This window comes from Nestor notabilis, unplaced genomic scaffold (assembly GCF_000696875.1).
Source record: "Nestor notabilis isolate BGI_N333 unplaced genomic scaffold, ASM69687v1 scaffold1855, whole genome shotgun sequence".
Classification (NCBI taxonomy): domain Eukaryota; kingdom Metazoa; phylum Chordata; class Aves; order Psittaciformes; family Psittacidae; genus Nestor; species Nestor notabilis.
Window position 1 is genome coordinate 14,768 of NW_009930426.1, and position 27,609 is coordinate 42,376.

General features: G+C 37.6%; 1 protein-coding gene across 1 annotated transcript in view; it reads left to right on the forward strand.

Annotated features, from left to right (window-relative positions):
• Nucleotides 1-27,609, forward strand: part of SCAPER (S-phase cyclin A-associated protein in the ER) — a gene marked incomplete at its 3' end in the record, with an annotated part of 97,834 nt that overhangs the window by 10,292 nt on the left and 59,933 nt on the right. Inside the window, exons 3-17 of the mRNA XM_010015382.1 lie at nt 2,058-2,158; nt 3,122-3,238; nt 6,219-6,376; nt 13,069-13,331; nt 13,785-14,027; nt 15,599-15,769; nt 16,243-16,318; nt 16,758-16,875; nt 17,208-17,319; nt 17,778-17,918; nt 20,108-20,263; nt 21,120-21,262; nt 25,050-25,131; nt 25,455-25,607; nt 26,436-26,543. Coding sequence (XP_010013684.1) covers nt 2,067-2,158; nt 3,122-3,238; nt 6,219-6,376; nt 13,069-13,331; nt 13,785-14,027; nt 15,599-15,769; nt 16,243-16,318; nt 16,758-16,875; nt 17,208-17,319; nt 17,778-17,918; nt 20,108-20,263; nt 21,120-21,262; nt 25,050-25,131; nt 25,455-25,607; nt 26,436-26,543 — 2,133 coding nt within the window. The remainder of the gene's footprint in view (nt 1-2,057; nt 2,159-3,121; nt 3,239-6,218; nt 6,377-13,068; nt 13,332-13,784; nt 14,028-15,598; nt 15,770-16,242; nt 16,319-16,757; nt 16,876-17,207; nt 17,320-17,777; nt 17,919-20,107; nt 20,264-21,119; nt 21,263-25,049; nt 25,132-25,454; nt 25,608-26,435; nt 26,544-27,609) is intronic.

The window sequence follows — 27,609 nt, forward strand, 5'->3', positions numbered from 1 at the left end:
TGACTTTGACATAGTGAAGAGTTTCACGACAGCAACACTTCATCATTTGTGTTTTTCCTTATACCGTAAAATTATGTCTGTATTTTAAACTTTGCTTGTGAAGCTTGTATAAGTTTTTATAGAAATCAGACTTCATTTATAGATTTTTATTATTTTCAGCATGTTGTCATCACAGAGTACAATATACATTTTTCTTGCCTTTGAAAGAGTAGTTACGAAAGCTTCTATTTGTGATTGATGTGACCTCGAACTGTCTGTTAGAAACACATTCATGGGCTTCATTGGGTGATAATCAGCTCTGCTGAGAAGGTGCCTTATGCCACATTCAGTGAATTATTTTTGAGTTTATAGGTGGAATATAAATGATTTCCTAACTTTTTACATGGTAAAGAATTGCTTCTTTCTCTTCCATTGACAGTAAGCAACTGTGTATTAAAATAACTATTTTACTCAGGGAACAAAGCTAAGAGTTTAATCGCTCTGCTTTACTGTGAACAAATGGCAGTAGGCAGTATTGTCTGAGTAAAGACTGCAGGATCCCAGTTTACCTTTGAATATTTTATTGGTTTTGTATGTAATTGGACCTTACTGTAGTTAGTGAACGTGTACATTTGACCAAACTGGAAATGGGTAGATACAGTCAATAATTTCTGAAAGTTAAGCATATTTTTACCAGAAACAACTCTTTTAGTTTCCTACTGTTCAGCCACTGGCATTCTGTCTAGGAATCCTTCCTGATATAGTGTGAAGTCAAGTTAATTTTATGTGTCTTTCCGTAACAGTTAATTTTGTTAGAGACCAACACACAGTTTAAAAGATTCTAACTACTTAATCAAGATTTCGCACTGTTTTGAATAAAACTCCAGCACACCCACATCATTTCTCTTAGTGTATGTTTAATCCTACCCCGGAAATACAGGATGGACCTGATTGCTCTTAAGATCCCTCCCCGTTGTGTTATTTTATGATAACATGTAAATCTTCCAAGCCGTGAAATGTGTTCATGACTACAGCTTGCAGTGATTATTCATGTAAAAATGCAGAAATACTTGGGGAAGCCTGTAGAGTTGAGAAGTGATTTTTAAAATGGTGTAACATTGATTGGTTTGTAATGGTCAAGAAGTATAATCTGGGTATTGGAGTTGTAAGGTCTGGAAATGTAATTACTATATTCATAGATTAGAGTGTGCAGTTAGTGGCTTGTTTCACTTGTTAAGGTGTGCTAATCAGAGAAGAGAATATAAACTTTGCCATTTACGTTGGTTTCTTTCTCAGCGAGTTTATATCAAACATGATGATTTTATAAACCAAGTGTAACGCTCTGATCTTTCTCTTTTTGCTTCTCAAAATATCACTCTCAGAGTGATTTTGATCACAAAGTGCTTTATTAGTACAATAGTGCTGATAATCTCACATGACAGCAGAATGTCTGTCATTAACCTGTACTTACACCAGCAGGCATCATTTGAAAATCGTGCACACTTGGAAGTCTGTGGGCACAGGATACGCTTTGCTGAACTTCAGAGGTGTAAGAACCATTTTTTTTCTAATGCAGGGGTCCCAGGGTTCTCCAGGAGGAATTCCCTCCATCTGATGCAGTTGCCTTTGTGTCGCCTTGTGTGTTTTTACTTCACAAACAGGTTAATCGTGACAGTTTTAGTCTTCCACAGGTCTATCAGGTTTTACAGGCAGTTTTGCTTATTTGATGAAGTATGTCCAGCGTATTTTGAAAGAAAACAACTCTGACAAAAAACCCCTGAAACTGTGATTCTTAAGAATTATTTTTGTGCCAGATTTTGCTGTTTTGTCCTTAGACATTGGTGCTTGCAGAGATGTTGGGAAATGTGCGTGGTTTTGATGGGACAAATGTTTTAATGTTTGTTCACATAAAAATCTGAACTATCTGGGCTTTTTTGTTTTCAGGTGTTTTCTTTGGTTTTATTCTTTCTGAGAATACTACAGACCAATAAACTTCCTACTTCATTTTCAGTTCCTTTATTGAGGTGGAGGGATTGGCATTTTTGAATACTAAGGTTGATGTAATGGTTACTTTTCAGGAAGTCCTGATGATGCTTGATAACTATGTAAGGGACTTCAAAGCATTGATTGACTGGATACAGCTACAGGAGAAGTTAGAAAAAGCTGATGCTCAAAGCAGGTATTTAGATTGATATGTATTTTTTAATCTACAGCCAAATACTGTCTCATAGTAAACTTTATTTTGTAGCAGAGATTCAGCAAATAGAACCAATTTTTGGGTTTGCTCTGGGGCCTCAGGGAGCTTTCATTTTGAACAGAATTTGTGTGAGGACACGGGGGGATTTTATCCTCCCTGTTAGTGTTACCAGTGAGCAGCTGTGCTGCAAATGGTAGAGGGTTTGGAAGTACATGATCAGAAAGGTAAAACTGATGACATCCCTACATTTGTGCCTAGTGTTCAGTTTGTGCCTTGGTGCCTAAGTTTTAGCTTTGGGATGTAAATGAGAAATAGGGTTTTGCTGGTATAATTCGTGCCTGTAGACAACCTGTGGAGTAGACTCTAGTTCTTCCATTTTGCTTTGTTAAGTAGTGAGTTCAATTGCTCATCACCTAGGTAGAGACAAAAAGTAGACCAAATGTGACAGAATGGTTTTGTTAGTTGATTATAGGTTGTTACAATCCTGCTAGTAGTACTGGAGCACGTTAAAAAATATTTATGTATATATATATTTATGTAAGTGCTTCTCTGAATCTGTCTTCGCCAGCACTGGCTTCTACAAGTTTGGGGTTGTTTTAATTGCCAGTTGTCATTTTCATGTGTCGGATAGCCTCAGAATCAGTACTTGAAACTAAAACATCTTCAATGGGCTGCATAATAAAAATGCTTCCCTGGCTTCTAGCTGGGTTTTCACCTTTTTATCTGTTTGGATAAAACCATTTTATGTTGACTTAACCTGTTCAGTTACCTTTGCAAGTACGTATGTATTAGTAAACATTATTGCTGGCAAAGTTTGGTACATCAATAGTATAATGGAAGTGGATGGTGTTATATTTGGTTAGTTCTAAAGTTTTTGGTGTACTGGAGGTACAGGGATAGTTACTGCAAGTTTTATTTTGAAATTTTTCTTTCCTGTGCTTGCAGACCTACTTCATTAGCCTGGGAAGTAAAGAAAATGTCTCCAGGACGCCATGTGATTCCCAGTCCATCAACAGACAGAATCAGTGTGACATCAAATGCACGAAGAAGTTTAAATTTTGGGTACGAAACCAGATCGTAAGTTTATTAAAGCTAAAATAAGGATTCCTTTGAAGTAGAGTTCATTGAATACACATTTTCTATAGTAATCAAGGTATTGGTTGGTGTTTATTAAATCATATATGCAATTATTTGCATTCATGAAAGAAAAGCACAGGGTCTGTAAAGGAATCCTATCAAGGACTTAATTTTTTACTTTGTTATATATTTAAGTAATGGTCATTCCAAAGACCTGAAGTTAAAATACAATTAGTGTGTTCTATGTTGTCTGTTCAGTACTCTTCCTACTGCAAAACAAAGGTCAAAATATGTGTAACTGGTGTTTTAAAACTGGCATCGTGTGAAATGTGAATGGCCAGCTGAGTGTGCAAAAGTGAATATAGGTCAAAAAGAGTGAATGTAAAGTGAGACTATCAGGATTCTGATGAATAGCGAAACTGATCCTACTTAAAATGCAGCGTGTATTATATGCTGTAATAAGGAATCTTTTACTTGTTAAAATGTTTGAAAGCAGTTCAACACAAATGTGCATGAACACCAGTTTTGAGCAGCACTGTCTGGTGCCGTTTCAGTCTTGGAGAGCGCATACATGTTCAGTTTACATCTTTCTCAGGGTATGTTTTTTAGTTCATTCTGGGTTGTTGGGATCTCAATCACACACTATTCTGTTTCATAAGTAGTTAAAATGTCCTCATTAGAGATCTAGTATTAGAGCATCTGGTCAGTACCTGTAAGTATTGAGCTCTATCCAATTTTGAATATAAAATATTTCTGCAAAAATATTACAAAGTGTGTTTGGTTGAAAAATTGGTCCAACAGTGGTACTCTCTTTGTAGATGTATGTACTGATACCTACCTGACAGTGTCTGAGAGGTGGCTGCTTAAATGCTTGATATATGGCATGCTGGAAAGTTTTGACAGAATGCTAGAAATTACTAGGAAGGGAATGGAGGACATGAGAACAGGTGGTGGTGTACCAGTGTAGAATTTATAGTGAATGACTTGTAACTTTGGTCATCTTCATCTCTTCCCAAAAACAGTGTAGGAAAAGTAGGAAAAGTACAGAAACTGGAAACAGGAACAATCAGAAGTATCCAACAGTATTGACGCAAAAAGCAGAGAATTTGGAGAAGGGATAACAAGAAGGTTATGATAAACAAAATCACTTACAGAGAGGATGAGTAGGAAAATGTTGTCCACTATTTTTCGTGAAAAGGAATTGGGAGGACTAATTGCAGTGATCAAGCACCAAGCTTAAAATGGCAGAAGTGTTTTCCAAGACTTAGTAGAATTTGTTATCATACAATGCTTTGGATCCCAAAAGCATAAATGACTTCAGAAATCAGTATCACAAAGGTTAAAGTCTGGTTTTGATTATTAAATGCACCTTTGTTATCACAACAACTTTTCAGTGTGCATTGCTGCAGCCTCAAAGTATGTCGAAGGAAACGATGTTCCATGCTGCACATTTGAGTAGTCTCTGTGCTCGGTTGTATGGCACTATTGGAGTAAGGGGCTTGGATTCTTTTCCTGGTTTCCTCACATGAAATGATACTGCATTCCATAGGATCAATGGGGATTATTAAAAACCACCAACCAGCCATGTTTTTGTAATTTATGGACTTATTCCTGATAGCTTTTTTTTCTTTCTTGATGGCAGACTTGATAAAAATAGCAGATAATGACAAATTGACATCTCACTGGGCTTAAAATAAGTGCCCAGTCTGGTTATGTGGGGTTTTCTACACATCTGTTTGAAACTTGCAAGATACCTATTTTGTCCTTGGTTTGCTGTAGCTAATGAGGCAGCTGGGTTTGGTGGACTCTTTTAATCAGTGGTGTAAAGCTTGGAAAAGAAATCAGTTGTTACTCTTGTTGCAGAAGAGAATTCAATGTTTCTTGAACATTGAGTGCTTCCTTGGTGTTACCATTTTCCAATTCAAAAAAGTTTGCTTGCATTCATTTTAATAAAACTGGGCAGGATTTTGCTCTAGAGCAACTTGTTACAGAAAGCAAATTAATGGAAAAACCCTGCAGTTCTGTCCATCAAGAAATTCAGAGTTTAGGTGGTCACTGTTACTTGGACCTTTCAGAAAGTTAATAGAATGTCCTTCCAGCAATTTAGTTTTGCTGAGTAGGTAATAGAAAATAAATCTATCCATTTATTTTACCTTGAAACAGAGTATATGATGGATTTGTGTGATGTACATTTACAGTTAAGCCTGCACTTTTTTGGACTTCCTGCCCATATCTTTTGTTAAACTCCTTGTAAAGTAATGGTTGTAGCCTATGAAATGAGGCTGGACCCAAGAAGATGCAATAGAAGAGCTGTTACATTTGGCTGTATGTACTCACTGTATCTTTATTTCTGTGATTGTAAAATTCCCTATCAGAGGATGCTTCCTGTGGGAGCTCTGTGTCCAGCACCAGAGTACTGAATGCTTCTTTAGTCATTAGACATTTTAAAAAATTTAATCCAAGAATTTAGCTTCTTCTTAATTTACTTTCATTGGCTACTGAGTAGAAGGAGTCTCACTTGGAGATTTTTCTCCTGGTGCAGCACTATTTTCTGTCTTTCCTGTGACAGGGAATATAATGGGCTATCAAAATAGTTACTTAATAGAAATAATACCCTCCCCACCCCCCACCACCGCTGCTGATTCATTGCTGCATCCTTGTTTCTGTGGTGAGTTTTACTTTCTTCATGAGTTGAATTTATAGGGATTTTGCTGTTGAGAAATCTACTGAAGCTTGAATATTCAAGAACTACTTTTAAAACTGGAAAGGTAAAGGAGGCAGGTTTGTGAAGAGTCACTATAATAAGCTTTTCTTCTCATTTTAAAATAAATTCCAGTCTTTGGAACTAGCTCTCAGACTGCCTCGTTGGACGCCAAGATTAGGGAGAAAGTGTCCTGATAAAGTTTTCTAACAAACCATTCTGTTCTTTGATTAGCCACTAAAAAGAGCTCTGACTTTCATTTAGGAACCCTGCTGTGACCATTTCTGCCACCCGCCTGGCTCCTGGTGTAAGTTGGGCTGATAAGGTAAAAGCCAGTCATGGAACTAAAGCTGCCAGTCCTGAGCTAGCGACAGCACAAACCTGCGTGCCACCTCCTGCACAGAAGTCATCGCGGAAAAATGGCAAGTCTCTTTCAGTGCCTTATGTTATTTTTACCATGTGGTGTAAAGTGAGTTTTGAGTGTGATGACCTATTTTCAAACAAAAAGTAAGTCCAATTTTGCAAAATAAAATGTTTAAAGAAAGTATTGAGATAATAGATTAATGCGTATTAGTAGTTATGTTAGAGACAAAGTCGTATTTCGCGTGCAGGGAACATTCCACTGTATTTCCACTAACTAGGATTTCCTCTGTTAAAATACCAGTGCATAACACCCTGAGAAATGGAAGGTCATTGGTCACAAACTGACAATCTCACTGGCTGCAATTTGGAATGGTTTAACAATCTAAAGGATAATAGATGCCCAGGACCTAAAAGAGCCCAAGATAGTTTTATGTGCCCAGGGAGACAGTGTTATTAGAACTTTGATGAAGTAACAACTGATGTTTTTTTGAAGGCAAGAGTTACCACATTCACTTACCAGTTGGTTCTCTAAGGATTCTCCTTGGAGAATGCTTGATGGCAGGGTCTTTCGTTCTGGAAGTGATTTATTTATTTGTAGACATAAGAACTTTACCATTTGCTTTATAGTTGCTTCGCACACACCGTAAGGCTAGGATTGTCTTCAGAGAAGCATTTCTTCCATTTATTTTTTTCATGTGTGGTCCCAGATGACTTTCTGCAAAACCAGCAGGCAGGATGGTGTTCTGAGAGAAATGGGTGTTCTGAGAGAAATGAGAAGGAAATGTTCATAATTTGGGGGGTTTTTTTAAAGAAAAATTACTGGAAGAGCAGGGAATAATTTAAGATAGTTGCACATTCAACCTAGCAGTAGTAGAAGACATGTATAGTGCTTTGCATTCTGGAAGTAAAATACCTTGTCCAAATTCCTTGTAGTTTAACAGAAGTGAGTTCAGTAGCATGTGGATTCTTAGCAAAAACCAATCAAAACCATACTCTGAAAACAGTTGTTTGAATGGGAATTGGTTGCTGCTGTTTTCCTGAGGGAATGTCTTGCTGGATATAGTTGCAGTGAGCTGGTTAGAGAACAGTAGCAGTTTGGCTGAGTTTTCAACAGTGTAATAGAAGGTGTAATTCCACTTCTAAATTTTGTCAGTAGTTGAAGCTGTTCATAATGAAACCCTTTTCTGTTGATTATCATTCATATTGATAAGTGTCAGACTTCAAGCTGTTGATAAGTGTCAGGCTCCAAGCTGTTGTTAAAATACTTTTGTTAGGGGTTCTTGTGCGTATGGAGGGTTTTATTAGCTACACAGGGAATAAAACTGATCTGCCTTTCCATATGGATATCATATTCTTAAGAGGCTAAAAGGAAAATATCTTACCCTTATGTTAGTTTTAGGCATTTAAAGGGCTGAAGAATCAATGTTGTGCTGTGTTTTATTGTCCATTACCTGCAGCTGATGAGAACCAGAGAGTGTCCTGTAATACTGGCTTGTCCGTGTTCAGTAATTTTCAAAATCAAATGTACTATACAATTCAGACTTGAAACATTTCATTTTAAGAAATAACAGTCAGTCCTTCTGGAAGCTTTGTTTGTTCTTAACAATCCCTTGTCTCTGACATTCAGCTCTGGAGAATTTCAGTGATTTTTCTCCTGGCTGAATTGCAGTGTTTTTAACAAACTAAATTATCTTTAAGAGCATGCTAGTCTTTGCATGGAGGCTGGAATCACTTTGGTAAAATCAAATTGGCATCACTGATTGGAGCACGAGAATCTGTGAAGTTTAAGCAAAGGGAGTCAGTCACAAGGGCTCTTCACATGCATTATTGAAGCAGGTTTGTGTATCATGCGCTGTGCCTGTTCCCCAGCTAATGCACTCCCAGCTGCTAGGTACGTTCAGGCATTGTAAGTGGGAGGACTCCTCCTGCCACCTTCTAATGCTCTCTTGGCCACCCTGAAGCCCAGCTGGGGCTTTCAGTGGCAAGATTTCTCTAAAACACATGTTCTCCAGTGATTTCTAACAGCGTTATCATTAGGTCTCAGAATGGTTTTGTGAAGTGGACCAGTGGTATGATCCTGTATCTGTTTCATGGTTGATGGGATTTCCACATTTAACTAAATGAGTCCTTAGGGAGAGAGAAGATTTCAACCCCACCCCTACCCCCCCAATTTGTAATTAAATTAGTTTAAATCATCTTACCTCACTTCCATCATTAACCTCTACTGTTTAAAAGAAATATAATTTTGTCTTTCATGCTTGGGTGCTTTCTACAATATGAAACACAGTTTGGGCTTACTGTCCGACTAGTTCGTGGCAAGTGAAGAGATTGGTTTAGAATCAGTAGTACACACAGGCAACAGTAGCCATTAAAAGTAGTCTGACAGTTAACGTCTCTAACTAAAGTCTTGTCTGTTATCTCACCATCTCTTGTTATAGTCTGTAAATTTACCACTTCTTGCACCACTACACTTAGTCTGGGGTTTTCTTTATTTTACTTTTCTGGTTTTCATGTCTTCTGCCCTGTAACTGTTTTAGCTGAGTTCATGTTTCCAGATTTGCCTCCAGATTCTCAAGCAGTGATGGGTTTCCAAAGTGCCTCTCAGTTACAGTAATAGTACTTCAGATACAGAAAAAATAATAAATGGGGCTGAAGGTCAGAAATGAGTGGGGAAGGTCAGATAAGCTTTGCTAGTGTATTACTTGCAAGTAAAGTTTTAAGAAGGGACATGCATCTCCTGAGGTAGAACTTTCGAGAGTTTTCAACATTCTTGCTTAGATTATTTTCTTGATGTTGCATATCGAGGCAGTTGTGAGGCTGCCAGTTCTTCCACATGGAGTAACTCTGAAAGAACAAAGCCCTGGTGGCTGCGAGGGCCTCCAGGTAACAGATGGCTTGTCACTTCCATGTAATACAAGAGCAAGCAGGGACGGGGAGCTTCAAATGAAACTAGAGAATGATCAAGGTAGTCAAATGAATTATTCATTAACAAAACTCTGGGAGTAATCAAACCCAGCATGTGATACTTAGTATGTGGAGATGGCTACTGGGCTGTAGAAAAGAATTCCAGACTTCGGGAAAAAAAGTGAAGGAAAGAAGAACGGCGGTGCCCTACTGCGTATTAACTTTGCTTCACATTAGATGTGATCTAATGCTAATAAATGTATTAGCTTTGCAAACGTTTTGTTAAAAATGTGCCTTGAAATTACTTAATATTAAACTGATAAGTGAATTAAAATGGAAAAGTAACTTCTCGTGCAGTTGTCAGGTGGTATCAAACTGTTAAACTGCTTCCAAATAAATCAACAGTCTGAATGCTTGCTTTCATTAAAACCTGGGTTGTCTTTTAAGAATCCACTGAAAAGTAGTCTTTTAAACACAAGTTCTTCTCTGCTGTTAAAATAGTTGGATGAGCCTTTCTTCTATCATAATAAGTGTGATTATGGCTTTTCCGTGCTCTGAATAATTTTATTCTGATTAATTCTGTCATTTTAGACTACTAAAAAAAAGGAATCAACAGGCAAGTCAGGTGAGAATTGTTTGGTGGGGGGTTTTTAGTAGACCTAACTTAAGTAGATTGTAGTAACATATATTGGAAGGTACTAGTACAACTATTATTAAGGTATAAGTAAGATGAATATATCTTATTATCTAGATAATAATAATAGTAAAATTATCTTTAGGTAGTAGATACCACTAAAGAGTGTTTCCTGATCTTTTTTAATGTAGGAAAGATGCCTTTTGTAAGAGATGACTTTGATTTTCAGAACAAGGAGAAGTGAAATCCTGCAACAGTCTTGTTTGACAAGCAAAAGGAATCTCCATCCCCAAGTCTGCTACACTGAAGCAGTGGTGGGGTTTCAATCAAGTTCAGCAGCCTTCTGAATAGTCTCTTCATTGTCTGTATATTACATGCCGGGGACATTTCTTGGCCAAATTTTATCATAAGCTATATACAGCAAAACCTTTGTGGTCTTACTAATTAGGAAAGTCGGTGGGGTAGGAGCAGCTGCGATATACAAGGGGCCTAAGCAGTCCTTGTCCCATGTAATGCAGGGCCGTGACTTACATGGGCTGTGTGCCTGAGGCTTTCTGCAGTAAATCTGTTTGTGATTCTTGCAGAACTAAAACCCTATTCCCTGGAGTATTGTTGACGATAAAATTGTGTATGAGAGGGTAATGACATGTTCTGATCAGTTGGTCCAGTAGGTAACAATAATTTTCCATATAAAAAGAAGAAGGAAAGAAAAGAAAGCCAAAGTGCTTGCAGGGGAAAGTCAAATGGGGAAAGCCTGTGGTAAAGCAAAAAACATAATCCATATATTTTCGACTTCCTTTCCCTTCTAATCAGTGGTACATACTGAAGCATGTGCCAATACATGGAGGGGGAATGAACACAAAAAGGCTTTTTTCAGAGGTGTGCTCTCTCTGGTTGCTGTCAGTTATCTGAAGAGATCAGCTATAGTCAGTCATACAAAGAACTGGAATTTTGGTTATTTTAAAATACACAGTGAATTTTCTAGAGTAAAGCAGTTTCAGCAATAAAATACCATTATCTTTTTGCATCTGTTCTATTATGAGTATTCAGCTTTGTGAGCAGTTATATAGTTATGTCAAAACTATTGCACAAGCTGCTCACTTAAGATAAATTTCAGAACAGTCCTGTTAACTTCACTGGTTACTCATGATTTACACCAGCCACTGGTGTAGGCTGCTGAGATGTTAAAAGAACCCAGTAGTTAAATGAGCACTTAATGTTTGCGTACCAAGGGTGGCAAAGTATGAAAGTGCCATTAGTTCTGATTTAGGCTAATTTCCAGTTTCCTGGTTACTGCTGATATGGAACAAGTCCACCTCAGGGTACTGCAGTAGGTACAACACTTTCATCTTTGGTTTAAAATAGTCTTCATTTTTGTTGGCAGTCCTCTGACTGTGCCTCTGCAGTGCCTTGTATTATACAGTTTCTAGCACTTGTAGTGAATGTGGGTAACAGAATTTCTGTACACTTGCTTTAGAGTTGCCAGAAATGCTCTGGAGGGAAAATTAAAAAGACTTGAGCATTTTTGACCATGAAAATTAATATTAAGACAGGTCCTTTTTGTGTCCTGTAGCTTGCTTTAAATTAAACATACATGTTCTGAAAGGAAGAAGAAAATACTTTGTTCTCTCATGTCCCTTTGGGTGTGTTTATCTGCATTGAGATGTTACTGCAATCCGTAAGGATGGGTCACTTCTTGTAACCTCACAATCGTGTACCTACTGGAAGCAGGTGGTATTTTTAGAGAGCATAACACTTAACATACTCTATTTTTGAAATAATTTCATATTTTGCTTTAAAAAATCAGATCTCTAGAAATGCAAGTTTTAAGCCAGCCTTTAAGTTGGTAATGTGCAATTCATCATAATACACAAATAGCTGAGTCTTCTCACCACCATTGGGTGATTCAAATGACATTTTTTGACAGCCAAGTAAACTTGTATTTATTCCTATTCATGTTTATGTTAAAGTTTAATGTCATCTTTATGTTAAACTTTTAATGTTTGAGCTCTGATCTTTATGCCTGAGCTACAGAACCATCTTTGTTAGAAAAAGCTTTAAAAATACTCAGAGAATTAATTCCATTACACAAGTTCTGTTCTCTTCCAGATTTTTTCCCTCTGTAAAGCATCCAATTTAGTGTTGGAGTGTTTTTAATTACTTTTGCCTGGAGGAGTAGAGAATCTCCCGTACCTTTCTCTTCCTTTTATGTGAATGATCCTAAGAATAGCTTAAACCCAAAGTATATTGGAAAGTATCGTATGTAGTTAGATCTTGAGCTTCTTGCAAGAATTTTGTTCAGCAAATAGGTTCGCATGAGCTTGCCTTTCACACTTGTGAGTTGTACCATCAGGTCTCAGAAGAATCATAGTCGTTTCAAGATGTCTAGGGAAGTTTTGTGCTGCTCTTACTTGCTGGCCACAAAATGCTATATATGGAGAAGGGAGTTCCCCTTCATATTCTAGAAATCTGATCAAGCTTAAGACATGGTACTTTAGGCAGACAAATGTAACTTGGAAGGCTTTTCAGGTATGTCCCAAGGTTAGGTATCAGAAATGTTGATCAACATGTTGTATTTAACAGCTATTTAGTCATCAAAGTAAATTGAAGAAAACTATTTTACTATTTTCTCCTCCAGTTTGCAGTTCAACTGTAGCACTGTTTTGCTGTTTATTTTCTGAAAGCTGATACTGATTAATGCATTTTTATTATCAGAATGAAACAAATGGGAAAAGTAAATTTCTGGAAGAATAGTAAGCCATACTCTGGACAATCCTTTGCACTTAAGATGTGCAGTTACACCTGTACTTGCAGCCATTTACACTTTCATAAAAGACCTGTAACGCTGGTGTTGCTACAAAGAAGAACAAGAGAGTGGTTGCTTTGGTGTTCTTCACCATCTCGTGAAATTGGCATGAGAAGCTGAATTACATGGTGCCGTCTTCACATGGTTTTGTGTATGACTAGCTTAGCTTCTTGAGGCAACAGAACTGGTTCCATGAATAGGGTTGTTCAGTGTTTCTGAAGCTGGTAACAATCCTTGAAGTAAAAAACCTTGCTAAAGAATATTTCATTGATTTTTGTTGCTATTAATTTTTAAAGAGAATATTTTTATCCCACAACTTGTGTAATACTATAATAAAATACTTGTCTATAGTACTTCTGTTTCTAAGTCTCCCTGTCTTAGAATGAGGTGGTTTGTTTTCTCTGTAGATCGAAAGGATGCAGAGGGCTGGGAAACAGTTCAGCGTGGAAGGCCTGTTCGATCTCGATCCACAGCGTTGGCTACAAAAGCTCCTGTAGCTGCAGAATCACCAAAGTCCAGAGGTGACAGTGACAAAGAAAATGTCATTGCACCACCATCAGAGAATAAGCATGGGGGTTCACTCGCTGACAGCAGTGCATCCAAAAGCACTGAGCCTGTGCAGAAGGATCCTTTACATCAGTCTGAAGGTCCCCTTACTGAAAGGACCCAGGTCAGTACAATTTTGAACCGTTTTCTAAGCTTAAATATTGCAACCTTTTCATTAGAGCAATTTCTAGAGGTAGTGTTGTCTAGAGCTTTTATTCACCAACCAGATTGGAAAAGGATTTAAAGATAATAGTTGTTTCATATTTATGGAAGCACATTAAGATTTTGGTGCAAGTTGGCAAGTTAAAAATCAGGAGGTGACCCATATGGTTTAGAATGCTGTGGGCAGGTTTCCTGTGTTTTCCAAAAACTCAGCATTGGGCACATTTCATATATAGAAGATTTCCAGTACAAAGATCCAACTTTTGCAAGGCTATGAGCAACTGTAATATACATGGGGTGACTTGGATCACACACTGTAAGGTTGCCAGGTATTTGTTAAAATCCTTTTCACTTCAGCGACTCGAAGAATCGGTATGTTACATGGTGGTAATCTTGCAAATGCCTCTTGTTTTAGTTCACAGCACACACCTCAGAAGACAGTGGGAGCACTGGCACACCACTGCAAGAAGATTCCTTACAAGTAGTTTCTGAGATGCCTCCAGTTCTCACAAATACTGACTGTACTTCAGAAGCTCTGCAGATAAATGAAGCTTCCTCCGTAATCACTGATACTATAGATTGGCATCAAACAGAAAAAGCTGAAGCTGAAACTGAAATGGATCCCTCAGATATTTCAAATGTGAGTGCTGCCAGATTGGTAAGAAATCTTAAAAGATCTCTGAATAAATAATAAATGTAAGCCTTAATTTTCTCCTTCTGTGTTGCACAGTGTTTATTGCTAGCCTGCTGTAGAAATTGTAAAAAGTCTATAAGGTACTTACTATAGGAAAAATAACTTGTTGCACAAATACTTTTTATGATAGGATTTAATTCCAGCAAAGTTTCTGAATTTAAACGAGATGTAGATGTGTTGTTTGGAATAAAGAAATCTGCACTCTCATGACTTTTTTTGCATGTAATTTCCCATAAGTCTTGAACTTTCCTTGCACTATGCATCATTTTAAGTCAGACTTTCATTAAATTCTTACTCCAGTTTTGCTAATTATTGAAACTGGAATCACGTGGGATATCGGAGTTCTGTTAGAGACAAAGGTAGACCTCTGCCTTTTAAGATGAGCTGAACTGCTTTCTTGGGTCGTCCTATACAACTAGCAATGTGGATGAATGCCATTCTTAAGCAACAGCTGTGAAGTCAGTATTCTGTTTGTATGTGGCTTCCCAAAAAGAATGTCCTTTCTTTGCTGTAGAATTCTACAGTTTGCAAGGTGTGTCTGCTTTACTGGGATTCTCTGAGTGGAGGATTGCAGTAATGCTATGTAAAATCCAGATTATACTTTCAGGTTGTGTTTTGCTCTGCCTTTTTTTTCTGAAACTAGAGTAAAACTGATTTGCAGAAGTTTTCCTATAAATTGCTTCCTTTTTAACATCTTTTAAAAACTGGACTCCTGCTAAGTAATTTCCAGGTCAAGTATCTGTTTGGTTTTTGAGCTGATTTCCAGCATCTCACCCACTAACATAATTTCAGATTCTCAATTATTAACAGTTCAGGATGCTGACAGTTTGGTGGGATCTCTGTCTCTTCTGACTGTTTCACTACTCCTTATTAGTTTGCTTGAAACACCGGTTTGTGTGTTGTGGCACATTGATAGCAGAGTGGAAATGAACCAGTTGATACTGGATATTAGAGAAGGGAAAGGCAGCGTACTCAGGCTTACATTCTTGCCTAACTATCCTGCCATTTGAGTTGAAAAACAAGTATAGCCTGAGATTCCATTGTATTAATCATGGTAAAGTTTCCAGATACAGTTCATCTGCAGATCCATTTTCATCTTTAAATAATTCTCCGAAGCATTATCCCTTTTCTGGAGATAACAACAGAATAACATGCCATTAATGCTTCAGAGTATGCATTGCTTACTCCCTAAGACTAGGTATTTAAAAGAATAATTAGAGAAGAACTGTCTTTGTTGCTTTTGTTGATAGCTCTTGTGTACTGTGTTTTGGAATTATGTGAATGATAATTGATTTCATAAGTGTTTCATATAGCTATTAAATGAATTAATAGTTAACTCATAAGTAGTTAAAACTAACACTTTTAGTGGGGTTTATGTTTTAGTTACCTTCATAAAATACAGCTTTTAAAGGAACTGCATGTATTTAGAAGTTGAGTGAAATATAATGCATATTAATATTAACTGTATGGAAACCACTTTTTTGTGCCTGCTGCTGATTTGGGGAGGTTTTTTTCTGGTTTCATGTTTCCTACAGTCCATGGCAGAAGTCCTTGCTAAGAAAGAAGAGTTAGCAGATCGCCTGGAAAAGGCAAATGAAGAAGCCATTGCCAGTGCTATTGCAGAAGAAGAGCAATTAACTAGAGAGATTGAAGCAGAGGAAAACAATGACATTAATATTGAGACTGACAATGACAGTGATTTCTCTGTGAGTGTTCAGTTTATTTCAGAGCACCCAATCTCAAACTGTCTTTGATGTCAGTGGAATATGTGCATAGAATTTCTGAGTGCTGTTTCTTGCATGAATGTTACCTCTTTTACATGCAAATAAGGTAAACAACGCTATGTAATAATTATACCATACTATTTAGTCTTACTAAACTGAGAAGCACGGTGTTGCTGAGTGATATAAAGTCCTCTGCTGCTGCAGTCATTGTCCTGCCGCCTGTTTCTTTGTGCAAAACTGAGGGAGCTGGGACTTGCTATTTTTGTTGCTACCACACAGGAGCTACTCTAGGTGAAGCAGAAATTTCTATTTCTACTGTCAGAAACGGCCTCTTGGAGAAGTCTAGTTCAGCTTGGAAACATTGCTGAGTATGGCTGAGTTGACACTGTTTATTAATGTGTACACCTGCAAATGAAAGTTTATGGGTTTACTGTCTGGATTGCATTATATTTCAGGCTAGTATGGGCAATGGAAGCATATCTTTCTGTGGTATGTCTATGGACTGGAATGATGTTCTGGCAGATTATGAAGGTACATTTTCATGTATTACTGTGCTTACATTGAAATGACAGTCAAATAACCATTTTACTTATGGCTAGTGACGATCCCCCAAACATGTAAATATTATTCAAGTTATGTTATTTTTTAATGTTATTTCCTTAGGAAAGATGGATTTGCATGTGCAAACTATCTCTGTGTGTCTTTGTTCTTCAGCTCTCTTCCCCTATCTGCATTAGAATTCTAAGATTTGTTACCTGGTTTTATTTAACATTTGGATAAAAGCATAATAGAATCATTAAGCATTGAAAATGCACAGAGATTAGAGATGCTTTAGTCTGTGTTTGCACCTTATCTGTGCTCAAGAGAACCCATTTGAGAGAGAACTACAAGAGGAACTAAGCCTCATTAATTGTACTTCTTCCAGAAAAGTGTGTTTAAATGATCTAAGTGTTTGTTTACTTATGTACAGCTCGTGAACCGTGGCGCCAGAGTAATTCTTGGGGAGACAGAGTGGAAGAAGAGCCTGCACGTCCACCTGGACATGGAATACACATGCACGAGAAACTGTCGTCACCGTCACGCAAAAGGTTTTAGAGTTGTTACCTGTCTTGATTAACCAGTGAAAACAAGTAACCAAACTCACGGCTGCATGAAACTGCTCATAAATCTACTTTCTTTGAGGCTGTGGGTGGAAAGTGTTACAGAAATCAGTATATTATTTTCATAATGAACTGTGTTGGTGCTACGTTGTCCATTAAATAAGGATTTCAAGACTGGAAGAACAGTGTTTACATCTAGGGGAAATAGGTGCCCTCCAGCAGTCTGTTTGTTTTCTCCTATTAAAAACAACACAGAAATGTTCGCAGTGCTGTCAGTTCATGTTGTCTCGTTTTTGCTCTGCTTTGCTTTTTATTAAAAGAACAATAGCAGAATCCAAAAAGAAACATGAAGAGAAACAAATGAAAGCTCAACAGCTGAGAGAAAAGTTACGTGAAGAAAAGACACTGAAGCTTCAGAAACTGATGGAGAGGGTAAGCTTTCTGCAGTTCCAAGGAGCTGACTGCTGTCTTTCAGAAAAGGGTTTTTTTTCCCTCATGTGATCTAGAAATGTTAGAGATTAGTGGTAAAATGAAATTTTTGTCTGAGTTCATACAGTTTTCACAGGTGACTTGTGCATGCATCACAGATACTGAAGAAAGCATTATTTGCAATCACGAACGCTGTAAGAGCGTTGCTGGCACGACGTGCTATACCAATTCAGATTCAGGGAAGGCATAATAAAAGGCCTGTATCCACCTAAATCAAAACTCACCAAATTCAAGCAATTAGCAAATCATTGTACTTCGGTTAAACTTAATGCAGATCTTGTATAGGGCATCAGAATGTTTTATTACTGGAAATAAAGCTTCAAATATTAGAAAATCCTGAGGAAAATTCAGGCCTTTTTTTCAGTTACTGTGTTAGTAATGAACGTACTCATTCTATATAGGAGAAAGAGGTACGGAAATGGAAAGAAGAATTATTAGATCAAAGACGTAGGATGATGGAGGAGAAATTACTCCATGCGGAATTTAAACGTGAAGTGCAGCTACAGGCAATTGTGAAAAAAGCACAAGAAGAAGAAGCTAAAGTAAGTTATTTTGGTTTAAAGGGGAACTAGTCAATAGTTATGCTTGTATATGTTTTGTACCTGAGAGGGCTCGTGAGCAGGTTGTGAAGCATGGTACAAGTAAGATGTGAACATGTGTGAACAGTGAAGCGGATAAGTGCCAATCTCTAAAATGGACAATTTTTCTATAATATGAATTTAAGCCAGCTGTTATTAGACATCTCGGTGGGTTGGAGTGGAAGAAAAGATTGGTTGCAGTAGAAGAGCTGAGAATCTTGGGTAGAGCTCATTGATCTCCTTTGTTAAACATCCATTCTAGATCCAGTATTCTGTGTCCTTAACCAGCAGCTCCATTGCTGCGTTTTGTACCACTAATATTATTAAACAGTTGGAAATAAATAGAAACCTATGGGAATATCCCTTTGGTCAGTTGGGGTCAGCTGTTCTGGCTGTGTCTGCTCCCAAATTCTTGTGCACCCCCAGCCTACTCACTAGTGGAGCAGGGTGAGAGCCAGCGATGGCCTTGACTCTGTGTAATGAAAATATGCCTGTGTTACCAACACTCTTTGCATCTCAAATCCAAATCATAGCCCCATACTAGCTATTGCAAAGAAAATGAACTCCATTGCAGCCAAAACCAGCACAACATAAACGGAATATTTTAATTTTAAAGACTTCTTCCCAAGTAAAGCTACATGCATCTCCTTAAAACAAAGGTGTTGCATTATCTAATGAGCATGTATCCCAGCTGTGATTGATGTGGCTGTTCATCTGTGTTATTTAAGATAAGCACAACAAAACTGATCTAACATTTGTATTAAGTTGCCGTTTCTGTCTCTGGGATTAAAATGATTCTTAGGTTATCTAATTGAGTCTAACATACGTTCATTATTATTTCATTACACCAGTTTGACTTCTCTAATCATATTAACTAAATCACACTTGCCATAATTCTCCACCTAAGCAGATGTTTCAAGTATTTTGAGTGGTTGAAGGTGTAAGATCTGCTGCCTCTTGAGGTTCTTGTGTTCTGGAAATAAAGTTTAATTGGGCCAGAAGGCTTTAAAGAAATACCTGAAGACTAGTATAGCTGAACACCGTAGTAATTGTTGCTGCCCAATTGATTATCTAAATTCCTAGTGCTTACTTGTTTACTGAATGTTGAAATCCATCCTGTAAATGGATTCTAGTCAGTAAACATAGCAACAAATATTATCCTACCACCCTTTTACATGATCTATTGTTGTCTGACTATGTATCTTCTCTTTACTCACTGCTTTTGTGGATTCAGACAGAGCATGAACTCTTGAGTACAGCATATAATTTCTATTTCAATCATAAACCGTTAAGTATGGTTTATAGGTGATAAATCTTTTTGATTTTCCTCAAAAAAATTTTGATCTAAAATGTTGCTTTTTATTAAATCAGAGTTGATTGAATTTTATTTTCCTCATCCGTATGAGTTTATAGAGCATTTGCATTTAAAAGCCTAAAGTTGTCAAGAATTTTGTTCAGCAATCTTGTGGTGAGGACAAAATATTGATTACCTTCATGAACCCAAATAGTGGAAAAGCATCTTTGATATTTTTGGTGTACACATTAAAGTACTCAGGTTAGCCTTTTCATATTATTTCCTTTCTGTTCTTGTCTATTGCACTGTCCTGTGGTTGAAAAAAATAATATATATGTTTGAGAAATAGCCTATACTGATAAGAAAGAGCAGGACATTGAGCAGCTTCTATTTTCTTATACACAGTACGTATAGTTTCACTTTTTATTCAGTAAGTACCCATATATTTAAAGTTAGATCAAAAGACCTGTTGGATTCTACTAGCACTTAACAAGTGTAACTGATTTATCCAGCTGGGTCTTTTTTGTGGAGGAGAGAATAGACTAATAAAGTCTCATTGCTGAGAAGACTGGGAAGATCTTCCTGGTATTTAGCCAAAGTTTTTTGTTTTTCTGATACAATTCAATTTCTCATGTGTATATTCCATGGGCTTTCCTGTTTAAAACAAAAAGAAAAACAAACAAAACTAAAAAACCCCCAATGAAACCCCAAAGCCTTATTCTCAACTTGGTAGTTTTCCAACCCGTTCTGGACAAGTTTAATTATCAAATGGATCATTAACACATGGGTGAAATTCCCTAAGAATGAAAACTTCTTTCAACTTCACACATCTTTTCTGACACTTTCTGATGACTTGCAGGTAAATGAAATTGCATTTATAAACACCTTAGAAGCTCAGAACAAACGTCATGATGTGTTAAATAAACTAAAAGAATATGAACAACGCTTAAATGAATTACAAGAGGAGCGTCAACGAAGACAAGAGGAAAAACAAGCACGTGATGAAGCAGTTCAGGTACGATATATCTATAGTTGCAGGGGAACAATTAGATATGATTTGGTTTTAATTTTGGCTATGCAGTCTTTGTTTTCTATCTTAACCTCCTTTGTTCTTACCTTCTGTTACTGGAAAAGTATATGTTCCTTGTTTATGTTTTAGCAGTAAGAGGGAGAAAGGCAAGTCTTGAAGCCTCTATAGCAGAGGTGTTAAAAATGCGGGATAGATGATTCATGCCTGTCTTAACCTTCTTTTTTAAAAATATTTGTTACTCCATTATAAGAAAAGCTTCATATTTTGGTAACTCTTAAAACTTTGAGAGGAAACAGAAAAATACTCCTTGTCATATGCCAACATCATTTCAATACTAAGTTTTCCCAGTCTCATGCATCCATTTTTTTGGCACTGTTATCTATGTTAGAATCTAAACCATCAGTTTTCTTCTTATGTAAACTCTTCCTCCCTCTCTGTACATGCCTCAGATCACCACAACTGTAGATCGTTTGTGAATCCAGCCAGAGCTTAGAATTTAGCCGCTGATTCTATCTCCTTGTTGAAAAATGGGGCATGTTACTGACTTCAGTGGCTCAGAAGCTGTTTTTGTGGCAGAATGTACTCCAAAAGTCCTGGGTGAAACTATTTTTGAGAGAATATATAATTAAAAATGTCTGGATTTCCAAGGGGTGACTGTGTTATCAGTGAAAAGTACCCTTGAGGTTGCTTATGCAAAAGCTGATCTAATAAAAAAGCAGTTCTTACTCCATCATGAAAGCAAGATAAAATTCTCTAAGCAGATGTTAAAATACAGTTTCCGTTGATTCTTTTTTGGTTATTTTCCTAAAAGAACAGTTAGAGTTTCCTTTTCTCTGACTAGGAGCGCAAAAGAGCCCTCGAAGCAGAACGGCAAGCCCGAGTTGAGGAGCTGCTAATGAAGAGGAAAGAACAAGAAGCACGGATTGAACAGCAGAGGCAAGAGAAAGAAAAAGCACGAGAGGATGCGGCACGGGAGAGGGCCAGGTAGCTTTGCAATCATTTCATTGGTTATCCTTTGCAGCAAACTGCAGCTTCTCTCTAACAGCAGTCAACAGTGGTACCTTCTGAGCTCTTCAGGCTTAGTATTTGAAAAGTAACGTTCGTAAAGATTCTTGATGAATAGTTTTAAAGAAGAAATCAGGTGAGTAATCATAAGTTCTGTAATAGATTTTTGTATTCCTTAGGTGCATGCACTATATAACATGCAAAGCTGCATTTTATTATGTTCATCTTAATTTTATTGCGAACAAGACCTTTAGATAATTTGCCTTTTTCATAGCTTAGTTTTCAAAGGAAGGAAGATTAATGGCCCTGGGTTCCCTATTTCCTCCATTCTCCGGTAACTTTTGGACCTACTGGCATCAATTTGAGTTCACTTTTCTGCAGACACCAGAGATTACCTCTGTGAAGCACAAAGCCGGGAAATCGGGCTTCATTAATTCTGTTGCCTTCCAACTACTTGGTTTATGGTTTTGCCCATGATCAAAAGTTTATGAAGGGGTTTTCATATGGGCTCTTCTCTCTTTCTTTTGAGCCAACCATGAAGTGAAGGGAGAATGAATGTTGGGTGGCATTGTAGTGTATGAGGAAAGCGGACTTTCAAGTCTGATTCAGGAAAAACTGCTTTCTGATTATTGTTTCATTTGCCAAATTCTGTTTGTATTCACCTTCTGTTATTCCCTCTTCTCCTGCGGTTCCTCTGCCACAGGCATTCTGTAGAATCTAAATAGAAGTTACACTTGTCTGATGACAAGAAGTGCTCACTAATGCTTCTTTAAACATTTTTATTGTCACAGCTTGTTTCCTTCAAAGTTGTCATGGAGAGGTTTGGCTTTTTTATCCACGTGAAATATTCAGAAATGTATTGGTCATCTTCCAAAGTCATGAGTAATTCTAGTTTGACATCATAAAGAGATTCTATTTTTTGATTAGATATTTAATGAATTGTGGATAGGATCTGTGGCCTTGCCCAGGACGTCATGGACCTTTCCTCAGTGTGTTGAGCTAAAGTCACAATGAGATAGAGTGAGCTGGGAGGGATCCTTCAGTATCTTTTTGTCCTTCACAGGCACTTGAAGAAGGTTAGGACTAATGGGGAATTTTGGTTAGGCTATTTGGGGTGGATAGACACTGCATGTGTAAGGCTTCTAGATCTTTCTGAAATTTGAGGAAACCCTCACAGCAAGCAAATGGGAGAGAATTGGCCCACTGACAGCTTTGGTTTCTGAAATCTTCTATGGTTAGAACTTCTCTAAAGCCTCAAGACATGTAATTATTTGCTCTTTTTGTTTAACCAGTTTTAAGTCTGCTACTTTCCTTTGTTGCACCCCATTTATATTTCATTATGACATGTGAAGAACAGCATTTGCAGTTTGCCTTCTGGTAGTACTGTCTTTCACAGAATCATAGAATAGTTAGGGCTGGAAAGGACCTTAAGATCATCCAGTTCCAGCCCCCTGCCACAGGCAGGGACACCTTCCACTAGACCAGGTTGCTCCAAGCCACATCCAGCCTGGCCTTGAACACTGCCAGGGATGGAGCATTTACCACTTCTCTGGGCACCCTGTGCCAGCGCCTCAGCACCCTCACAGGGAAGAACTTCCTTATATCCAACTTGAACTTCCCCTGTCTAGGCTTGAACCCATTTCTTCTTGTCCTATCACTACAATCCCTGAGGAAGAGGTCAAATTTCCTCTGTATTTGCTCGGATGGCACTCAGTTTTCAAATGCTTTGTACTTGCTATTGCAGTACCATGCTTCATTTTCTTTGCCAGATGCTGATTACACGAGAGAGCTTTGGCCTATTTTGGTGGAACCTTGGGGTATCATTTGGTGGTTTGCTTTGTTGCTTTTTTTTCCCCTGCTGCTAGGATTTGTCTCTTATCCTGAAGATTTAGTACTTGCTGGAATTAGTAATTTTTGGAATATCTGCTTAAACTTTCTTCAGTATAAGCTTTGCCATGTGCATCTGGTGGTGATTAAAGCATCTGTATGAAAGGAATAGTGTACCTAAAGCTGACTTTAAAAGCCTCCCTGCCCTTATGGTTCATTAACTTGATTCCAGCAAGGTTTTAGATGTAATTTCAGAGTATTTTATATTCCAGAGAGTCAAAATCCATAATAAGGAAAATTTTGTTCTTGTCAGTGGAAATCATAAAACTGCAGTGTAACCTGATCATGTAAAAAGCATGCTGCTCAGAAGGCTTGTGCAGGAGTAATGGTGATGCTCTATCAATCACAACTTCAGAGTTTTGTTTCAAATATTATTAACCTGAAGTATGCAATGATATTAATTTATTATAGATTAGAGGATTAAACAAAGATGTATAAACGCATACTGAAAGAAATAGCTAAAATAAGCTTTGGGTTTGGTTCATGTGTTGTGATTTGTTTGAGCTCATGGTGTGAGTCAGGAGCTCTTTAAAACAAAAACACAGACTGTAGTTCAGTCTTTCTTTATGTACCTCAGGGGAGATAGCACATAAAGTACCTAAGGCTTCTCATCCATCATCTCTTCCTCACCCCCCTCCACGCCCATGGTGACTGGAAGAGTCCACTTATCCTGTCTGAAAGGACAATTGTGTGTAGTGTTTATCATTGGACTTGCTTCCTCCCCATCTTCTTTCCTATCTGCCTTTATATTTTCTGTGGCTTTTGTTTGAAAATACTACTTTATCCCAGCCTCCTGCTTTTACAGAACTGACTTTGTTTTTTCTGTCAGTTTTCTGTTTCAAAAACCCAAACAGAGCTGTGCGTAACCCTAAAAGCACTGCGGTTTGGATAATACTCTTTATGTCAGCTTTTCTAGTTTTGTCTCTCAATAACTTTAATTTTAGCATGTAGTTTAAAAAGGTGGCTATGGCTTTGAGTAACTTCTTCATTGCCCAGTTTTACTCAAAGCTTTCATTACTTCTTTTGGTCTTTCACAGATGTCCAGTTCTTGGCTTACTGATGACTGTTATCTGCAGGTTTCTCCTTAATAGGGTGATGCTTAGGGAATTCACAGGCTCTTACTGACATCCAGATGCACGACAGCTGTGCTTTGGACCTGTGCTGGGGAGGGGATGGAGAGTTGCTAAAAGTGAAGAGGACAACTTGAGTTTGAGGCGTGATTCACTTTTTGGAAGAGGGATGCAGGGCAGACAAGTTCAGTGAGCAAAATACATCCTGACTGCAACGATGTAGAGAAGGTGACAGTAAGATAAATGCCTAATCTTTTGCTATCCTTTGGTATGTTGAACATTTAGAATTGCAGTATTTTAGAGCATCAGTTTATCACTGATGACTGTATCATTTGATGCTGGTCAAAGTTTTATTAATGAGTTTATATATTCAAACTGCCACTCATCAACACTTTTATAAAACAAACTGCCCTCATTGCTGTCTGTTTTTTCCTTGATTTGCCACTGTTCTCCTCCCCCTTGGTTCACTGACTCTAGCCATTGGCTGGAGAATGCTCGTGGTGGCAGGTTATCACATTCATCACTATTCTGCAGTGTTACGTTGACTGTCATTGCTCCGTTTTGGACTGAAGTATGATCTAGGTTTTGCTACAAAGATGCTAGTGTCTATGTTTATAAAATCATCAAAATAAAAGCATTGCATTCTTTATAAGCTGCTTTTTGTTGTCTTTCTCTTCTGCGGAGCCATCTTCAGCTTAATTCTTTTGGGTGCTTGTTCTCCCAATTACGGGTTCTGTTTCACACATGAATTAGTCAGTATTATGCATACTTCACATTTACAAGTTTTCCGTATATTATCCCTTGGTTAGAGATCGAGAAGAGAGGTTGGCGGCTCTTACTGCAGCTCAACAAGAAGCCATGGAAGAACTACAGAAGAAGATTCAACTGAAGGTATAAAAGGATAAGAGTTGAACTTGTATTCTGAACGTGTATTCTGAGTGTTTCATTAAGAGCAAAATCAGGAATGTTAAATACAGCAACAAGATTTAGAGGTGGATTTGCTGTAAAACAGAATTGGCGCTGATGATTTTTAAATTGTAGTGTCTGATGTGTGGTGACTTCTAATGCCTTTCAGAAATGAAAAATAGTTTCAATTTACCAGAAGTACATCCTAACTGTATAGTTGGTAATTCCTCATATTTCTTTGTACAGTTTAATTCCATTCACTGTAATTCAATGTGTTTTCTTTGTTGCTTTGATTATTTTCCATTCAGCATGATGAAAGTATTAGAAGGCACATGGAACAAATTGAACAAAGGAAAGAGAAAGCAGCTGAATTAAGTAGTGGAAGACATGCTAATACTGATTATGCACCAAAACTTACACCATATGAACGAAAAAAACAGTGCTCATTATGCAATGTGATGGTAAGTTGGGTAGAGGGGAGGAACACTATCAGAAATGCAAGGCCAACCTAAGCCCTGAAGCTACAAGTTACGCTTCATTCACAGATGAGAGTACTGCACACCCATTGTGTCCCTGCTCTGCTCTTGTAAAGTGCACCTTATTTTGGATTCTTCTGTCTGTAAATCAGGTGGTTTAGGGAAGATTTGAAAGAACTGTAGAGTTGAAGGTTGAATGGAGAATGCGGACAGTACCTGGTTGTTAGCTGTCTCTTCTAAGAAAAGCAAGAATTCGAGAGCATCAAATTAAAGAAAGCATTTAACTACCATCAAATGAAGGTAGTTAAACACTAGATTTAAAGTAAAAACCGTGGTTCTTTACATAGCAGGTAGCTGAGCTGTGAACACCTTGTTACAAGATCCTGTGGATATTTGAGTTTAGTTCGGGGAGTGACTGGACAAGTTTCATTGTACTGAAATTTGCTGAAGGTTCCTAGATACAGAGAAACAACATCAAGCTCAAGAAGTTCTTGAACTAAATTTGGTTGGAGGCTTAGAAGTGCCAAATGGGAGAACCAGCGTTTGCTTTGTCTCCTCTTTTCCTGTGGTATCTTCTTTTTTGGTCACTGTTGGAAGCGAAGTACTTTGCCAGGCAGACCTCCAATGTAAACAGGGTATCTCTTCTTGTGTCCACGATTCCGTATGTCCCAGGAACGGTGGAGAAGAGGAAGCCATATAGTCACTGAGTAGGAAGCAGGGAGATCTTTTACTCTGGAGTCCTGCATAACACTGTTATTTATAGATTTATGAATTATTGAGGGGAAAATGACTGTTAAGTCATTGTCATTACAGATTTCATCAGAAGTATACCTTTTTAGCCACATTAAAGGAAAAAAACACCAACAAGCTGTGCGAGAGAACAGTAGTATACAAGGGCGAGAGCTTTCAGATGAAGAAGTGGTAAGTTTTATAGTATCTTCTTCTATATTATTTCCAGTTTTAAATGCCATCCAGCTCAGTAGTCTAAGAAAGTCTTGAAAATTCTTACAAAGGAATCGAACAAGAGTGTTTGTGTTAGCATGGGAATGCTAAGTGCCTTTTTGAATAGAGACTACCAATGAAAAGGAATGAAAGAAACAGTGGAGTCAAATACTTCAGGCAATTGCCATTTAAAATAGATTGTGAATAAAATGTCACATGTTGCTTTTCTGTTAATCCAAACGCATTTTTCATCTCACTATATCTTCTCATCATAAAAATCTCCTGTCTTGCCTTACTTTATTGTTGTTGTTCCTTCCTGTTGTTTAAAATATCTTAGTCCTTTTTAGGTAATCAGATGTGCTATCTTCTGCTTCGAGGTCACTCACTCATGCTGAAATTTGCAGTGCTAAATTACTTTCAAATGTAAGATTGGAAATGCTTTGCAAGTATTAGCACTGCTAGAAAGAGCAGTAATTCATTTTTCAGTAGCTTCTTCAGAAGAATTTGCATTTTGAGTGATTTTTAGGAAACATTGAGGACTTTTTATAGTAAATCAAGAAATGATGCTGTTTTGAAGAAAAGACTTGTGAATGGTTGTCTGATTTAATTTCTTGGTGTTGTCGCCTGAATTGAACTACAGTATTAAGTCAAGGCCTTTTCTGTAAGACAAATTCTAACAATCAGCCTTTGAGTTCTGTTTTATCCAAAACATTTATGAATGCCCCTGCATTATACCTGTCAGATGTTAGGCAGAAATATTGTATAAGCTGGTTCTTCAGGGCTGATTCAGGTTTAACTTCAGCGTGTTCAAAAATATTTCCAAGCCTATTCAAATGACGCTGCTCGGTACTTCTGATTTTTGGCTGTCTCATCCTTTCCTTTGTAGCTGAAAACTAGTGGTACCATCTTTCGTTTTCCTTTTTGAAAAGCTTTGGAAAATTTAGTCTCCGAGGTACTGAAATCCAGAGAGGAGGTTACCACTGGAAAAACAGTAAAAAAATTGGTTGAGATACAGTAGTCTGGAGGAATAAAATTTTGCTGAGTT